The sequence below is a fragment of the Mytilus edulis genome, chromosome 2 (genome assembly GCF_963676685.1).
Source record: "Mytilus edulis chromosome 2, xbMytEdul2.2, whole genome shotgun sequence".
NCBI lineage: Eukaryota > Metazoa > Mollusca > Bivalvia > Mytilida > Mytilidae > Mytilus > Mytilus edulis.
In genome coordinates this window covers 42,082,102-42,089,366 of record NC_092345.1, presented here as the reverse complement: position 1 = coordinate 42,089,366, position 7,265 = coordinate 42,082,102, and the positions used below count along the sequence as shown (strand labels likewise).

General features: G+C 31.6%; 1 protein-coding gene across 1 annotated transcript in view; it reads right to left on the bottom strand.

Moving 5' to 3' along the window:
* Positions 1–4,013: 4,013 nt before the first annotated feature.
* Positions 4,014–7,265, bottom strand: part of LOC139510196 (FMRFamide-like neuropeptides 7) — a 31,990-nt gene continuing 28,738 nt past the window's right edge. Inside the window, exon 3 of the mRNA XM_071296654.1 lies at positions 4,014–5,737. Coding sequence (XP_071152755.1) covers positions 5,349–5,737 — 389 coding nt within the window. The 3' untranslated portion in view covers positions 4,014–5,348. The remainder of the gene's footprint in view (positions 5,738–7,265) is intronic.

Sequence of the window (7,265 nt, the reverse complement as noted above, 5' to 3'; positions counted from 1 at the left end):
CGTAAAATTAATTTTCATTTGTTCTTAGGGAAAGTAAGGGGGAAAATCAATAACATAGCAAATTAATTCTATGACTTAAAAAATCCACCATTGAAATGTTAATAAATTAATGATTTGAGAATGTCCCATGATGCCTGTCATTAGGAAAACTAACAAGGTTTTCAAATGTGCATTAAAGAAAGCATATTCGCTTCATCTGCATCAGAATTAATCCAGCCGAATACTATAACATGCTTACTTATCAAATTAAATACACTCAAATACCAAATCTTGTTCAGTCTAATAAGATTAGTACTTAGCGAGAGAATTCCGATAGCCCGCATTATCTAGAAATGATGTGGTATATTATTGCGAACGCACGTCTAAATAATTAGTTGATCACATTCAATTCGGGATTATCGTTTTATAACGTAGTTTTGTCTGTCAGTAATGATAAAGAGAAAATGTCACTGAAAAACAAATACAACAATTGTTCACCAACCGATTAATGCATCATACATCCTTTTCATTCGCCCTGTCAATGAAAGGATTTCTTTTCTTATTTAAACAGATATAATTTCATTTGACAGAAGAAAATGCTTAAACTTCTTCTCTAAAAGGGCTTTGAAATCAGATTGTGTTTCCTTGAAAGAAGTTTTCCATTAAGTTATAATTTTTTTGACATGATATACCGAACAATATTTTTCTTGAAGTATCAGACCTGAAATTGCAATGTACAGATCTATAATGGTTTGGATAAATTTTGCAAAAAAAAATATATGTATACATTATGGTGTTAGCCATGTAAAAACTTTAAAAACAACGGTTATTCGATAAAGGAAATAAGTTAGTAGTTTTTTTTTCCAAACACGTATTTTGCCTATATACAGCTTGCCACGTGGAAAAGAGTGTTATTTTCGTTGATTGAACGAAAAAAAGGTTTTGAAGAATTATGATAATATATGACCGAATGTTTGAAACAGTGGATACCTTAAGATAATAGAATTTGCAATCGTGAAATTGGGACTGAATTTCATTATGTATTCAAGACTGTTCACCAACTAAACAAATAAGAACCACCGATATATACCTTTCAAAAATCTCAAGGCATTTTTGATATAAACGCTTACTTCGCATGAATTGTACATCATGCTCATAACTGTATGTTAGAAGGGCGTTATAAAGGGCTCACCTTTTCATTAGTTTCACTTCTATAATTGTAGCATGCTATATCATATTCCTATTCTATGTGTTTTATTTGTTTATATTGCCAGGTTTGGCTAACATCGTTCATGAATATAGTGTTAGTGTATTGTCCTCTTGTATACTAATTGTATCTGAGGTTTATTAAATAATTTGTTTTGTCTCGGTACTTGTTTAATACTGATGTACCCAGTTAGATTGCACCAATAGTATTTGGAGTGCTTTGTATCCTCTTCAAGAAAGATATGTGTTAACTAAATACAAGACTGTGGACTAGAAGACTATACAACAAATAATAATTGTATAATATGATACTAAACATGAGGAATATAACTTGTATGTTTAACTCAATGGAATAATTATAAATATCATTTAAAAGTTATATTGTGAAATAGCTTTCAAATGCAATGCATTTATATCATCTTCTTTTTTTTTAATTTTAAAGTTTACTTTAGTAGAACGGAAATTAGACAAAAGAAATTATCTGCGAAGCTTATGTAGAAACTTTATTAATGTGCATATTGTTATAAAAACTGAACGAGAAAGCCGGGGAAGAAATCAGAGTTATGCATGAGGGAGATATATTCAAATAAACAGCACATTTTAAAACACAACATACTTTTTTAAACCAGTAACAAGAACTGGCTACTTGCATGGGTTGGTGATAACTTCAGGGGCGAACAATTCACTTGTGTTTTGTTATAATTAAAACATTCAGTGTTATTGCTTTTGGTAGTCTCTGTAATTGTATGTGTGAAATATTTTTCTTTTACAGGTTTTCAAGTCATAATGGTCGACTCAAACATGCCTAAACAAACAACTATATTCACAACAGCCATTTGTCCATTGTGTTTCTCGAATGATTTGCTTTCTTTTGACATGTGTCTTGTGATCATTGTGTGTTGACTCTACCTAGTTGGCTCGTAGTACATTGTAAAGTCACTGATAACTTTTCATTCAACATTGTGACGTCGCTGGTAATGTCTGCTCTCGTATTAAAGTCTTTCTACGAGAATAAAGAAGCGACTGAGCGGGGTGATATATGCGATGTGTTTGACGATAAAGGTAACAGAAACAGATAAATAAATACGTACAGAAAGTTCCTGAAGTTGAGAAACTGCATCATAATTACGATCTTTCTAAGCACGATGACAACCGTAGAACCTGTGAAGCATTTTTTCCGTAGTTCAACCTCAAAACGCTGTTTGATTTATTACGGAATTACACTAGTAAATGCATTTTAGCCTAAATAGTCATTTTGGTCTGGACATCATTTGAAAAATCTGAAACTAAAATCGTTTACACTTGCTACGTGTTAAAGTTAATTTCTAGATGTTTTTTTGTTGTAAATTTAATACTAGGGCATTTAGCTTGCGGTCAATTCAGAACTGTTTCATACAATTCAGTATGTCTTCTACTGGTAAATACCAAAAACTGAACATTCTGAACATAGACAAAAAAATCTTGGCCGATATCGAATTGTCTAAACTGTATTACATTTACTGCAGAGAATATGTTAATTGACTGATAGACTGAACATGCCTTGTTAATATTTTTTTCAGTCTCAGTATAAGGACTGTTTAGATCAAAATGACGGATTGAGATCAAAACTGGCTCACGTCCCCATTTTAACGATGCATGATCATGAGGAATAATTGTGAAAGTTGTTGCATGCAGACAAAGTTTGATTAAAAAATTTTCTCTCTGACTTTATCAATCAACGGAACAAGTGAAAAAACTTGCCAAGTTCTAGAATTGGTACAACGACAGACGCTATATGTTCTTGCGGGTCAATATATTCTTTCTCTTTCATTTGCTTCGACAAAGAAGATAAAAAATAATACATGTTTTGTTTCAATTCCTTTTTAGAAACACAAACATATTGCCTCCTACGAAACGTGTGTCTTGTTATAATTAAGGTAAATTTCTTCCTTGAAATTCAATTCTTTATTGTGAAAATTTATACCCAAGTTTGAGAAAAAAAATAGATAAACATGTGAGCGATCCTTTTCTCAAAGGACAATCGATATCTACTTAACATTTTATCTATAACGAGGATCGTTTACATTTCATTGGAAACACCAGAACTTAAGTAATACAATTGTTGGCTTATACATAATTTTATTGCTGTTTAACATTTAACAGTTTGTAGGGAAAATTCTCATGGTCATACTTAAATTTCTGTTGTGAATTTACGGTGTAAATTGTTTAAAGTTTTCTTAAACGTACGTATAGTTCAGTGCCCAACTAATCTTGGATATCTATGCCCAAGTTTACTTGCAAATACTTCGACGTATCATGCACTTTGACAGTCTGCATTGTATAATTTGAAGAGATGTCTGTAGTTGCTTAGCTAACGAATAACTATAAACAATGAATATAAAAATCAAGGCTCATTTATGAACAAGGGCCATTTTGATCTTGCTGCCAATTGTGATCAATTGAGTTGTCAATTGAATGTCAATCGGCAATGTTCAAGAAAAACAATAGCCGTTAACACCTTACTGTTTATACTCGTCTTGTTCGCAGCTATCAAAATCCACATGTTCGAATGTACTACCTAAGTAGTTGCTTTGGATTGTTCAGTAACATTCAACAATTTGAAAAAGTCAAACAAACTTCCAGTCAGAGGTTTAAATGTCTGTATGTTACCATAATGTTTTTCCTTAAGCGTTCATGTTGCTCCCGAATAGATCGATTTTTCCGACATGCATATTTGTTTCGGTGTTATATATCTTTTCTTTTCTCATTTATCCATTGTTTTCAGCATTTGAAACGCGTTAATTAAACCACCAAAGTACAACAGAAGCTTCTAATTAAATCGATTGCTGTTTGTTCAGAACTCTTTTAATATTCAATCAGCTAAATTAATTCCAGTCAATTATCTCACTTACATATTCAATTAACCTACAACATTTGACATTTATTGTTTTTTATGATGTTTCCTGATCAAGTATCGTTGTCGTTTTGTAATGGTTATTTTAATAATGACTTTGTCACTTAACGACACCATTGATAACATATCAAACATACAAGTTGGGACATTGTTACAATGCAGGAAGTGTAAAATATAAATAATATCACCATCAGCATATTTTAAGTCAAACAATCCGATACTAATTATAAATAAAAGATTTTTTGTGAATGATGATTACTTTTTTTCAAACATAAATGTCGCTTTTGTAAAGACTTTCAGACTAAAAGATTTAGTATCCAATCAGAATTGGAATATTTATAATAAGAAATTCATAAAATTAAATTGTATCAGATCGCAATTAATGTCGATGCTACACAAACAGAAAATAATGTGCAAGTTGTGTGCAACAATACTGATAAAAATATAAACGAAATTTCATTACTAGTATATCGTGAGGAAAGACATATTTCGGCACAACAAATGACCTTCGTAAGATCGACATTACAAAATCAGTATCTTTCATAGACATATCAACATGAATGGTATGCAGCATATATATATAAATATATATACACATGTATTGGTTACTTCAAATTTGGACTACGATAACGATAAACTTAAAACAAGGTATAATACTTGATCACTTATGAAATTTTAAAAGTCGAGTGACAGACGGTTTCATTTGAAATATTCCCCAAAAAACTAAGTTAACATCCAAATTACCTTTCCCCATTCATAATTTGTCCAACTAAAATCACGTGGTGTGATAGAGATTGTAAATTTCACTTATAGCCAACATTGTAACTTAACAGTTAATTCAACTTTTTTTTTGCATAAAGACTTGAGCAATAAATAATGAAATTTAAAGAAAAGTTTAGGAACATTCGATTTTAAACGGAAGATTTTCAAACTTTAACAATGTGTTGTAGGCATCTATCAATATTTGTTTCATGTTTTCAAATGAAATTATTATAAAAGGTCCTTGTTTTGCATCTTTCGTTATCGTAGTGTATGTGATTATGATTTGGGATAAATTCTCTAATGATCAATCATTGGTTTTGAGTAATTCTAATATATTAACAATCCGGTCAGATTAATGCGACTGTATTAAATTGAACATGTTACTTCAATCGAAATATAGCAGAGATGATTCTTTAAACCTACTATTCTTACGTCTGATCCAATTTCAAGCTGTTGCACATTATAATCAATTCAATGTTATATTCAATATGAAGTTCGTCTGAAGAATTTATATTAATTCCTCCTCACGACCAAATCGAAAAGGAGTATGAGGAGCCTTCTCGGCACTTCTTCCATATCGAAATAATGCTGCTTTTTTACCGAATCGTAAAATAGAGTTCCTCTTCAAATCTTCATCTAAGTATGTTTGCCATGCTCCGTTATCGTCCTGGTGTCCAAAACGTTTTCCAAACCTAAGCAGTGAGCTTCGTTTTCCAAAGCGTAGGATTGATCCACGTTTTCCAAATCTAAGAAGGCTTCCTCTTTTACCAAATCGTAACAAACTTCCTCTTTTCATCAATTGAACTAAATCCTCGTCAGTAAAATCGTAAGAATCAACGGCGTCTTGTGATGGATCAAGTCTTTTCTGCATAGAAAGTTCATTGTCCAAACTTAAATCTAAAATTTAAAGATACACGGCTCATTGTAATCAAATAATTTCTGGAGATTTAATTTCGAAATACAAATATCACATTAATATATATTTGTACCACTTTTTTCACTGAAATATTTAACCAGTAATATGTTGTTATCATGTTTTAAGGTTTCTACTGGCCTCCTTATTGTCTGTTTTTCTACTTATTATATGTGATTGTCACCAGGGCATCTTCTGTCTCCTTTTGCAAGGGATGTATATCTGCTATAAAATGTTATTGCCCAAAAAGAATTAATTTAAAAAACAAAATAACGTGGTGTGATTAATATTTTTATTTTAAAAAAAAATCAAACAAAATTCTTTTTATTATCTTTTGCACTTTCCTTGAAATACTATTAAATAAGTTCAACCTCAAAATTGTATTTTCGATCAACATTAAAAATCTGAATATCTATCTTGTTGACATAATTATCAATTTATCTGAATATGCCTGGTAAATATGTGGTTTCCATGGAAACAAACACCAAATTTTTAAAAATATTTTTCAGTTGTTTACCTTTTGATTTAAATTTTACATTTTATCTAAATTTACTGTTTGCAAAGGTATGAATTATTCTATATGATAAGGATTTTCTTATCCCAGGCAGAAAACCCTAGCCGTATTAGGCACAACTTTTTGGAACTTTTAGTCCTTAATGCTCTTCAAGTTTGTACTTGTTTTGGCTTTCGAACTTTTTTCATCTGAGCGTCACTGGTTAATCCTGTGTGGACGAAACACGCGTCAAGCGTATTAAGACAATAACAATCAAAACCAAGAAGTAAACAGAGACTCTTATAACCAAAAGACTTTTACATCAACAGTTACAAATAATGAATAAGAAACAACACGAACTCCGCTAAAAACCGGGAGTGAAATCAGGTGCTCCGGAGGGTAAGCATTTCCTGCACAGTATACGGCACCCGGCGTGTTATTTCTTTGATTAGTTCGGTAATGATGGAAGGTTATAATGACTGAGGAAGAATATCAGATATGATTTCTGGCACACTTTTGTCATAATGGCCAATCAGCTCATGATTGCGACCGTAAAATTTCTTGAGTGATGACCTTAATTTGATTGATTCATAGCCCTGTCTTAGCAACTTTTGAGAAAGCAGTATTCCTCGTTCAACAAAATCAACGTACTTTGATGCTAGCTCTAGAATTGTTAGAGAATGGAAACTAATTTTAGAAAGTTCGTACGTATAGACGGACAAGGGTAAAACTTAATGCCCCTTCCACCACGGCGGATGCTTAATAAACACACGATGTTGACATGACCGCATACTACGTGATAATTAAGGTTTAAAAAAAATCTGCTCATGGCGATTTTTTACTATCATCTATATCAAATATCCCATTTCTCAAACTCAGAAACAATGGCTTTCACCTGGCTGGTACTCAGCTATAATTGAAAAAATATTTTTGAAAGTCATCCCTCATCGAACATAATTGACATGGTTATTTATTTATACATTTTTTTAAAAACAAGCTCTTGAAGCAAATCTGTATGT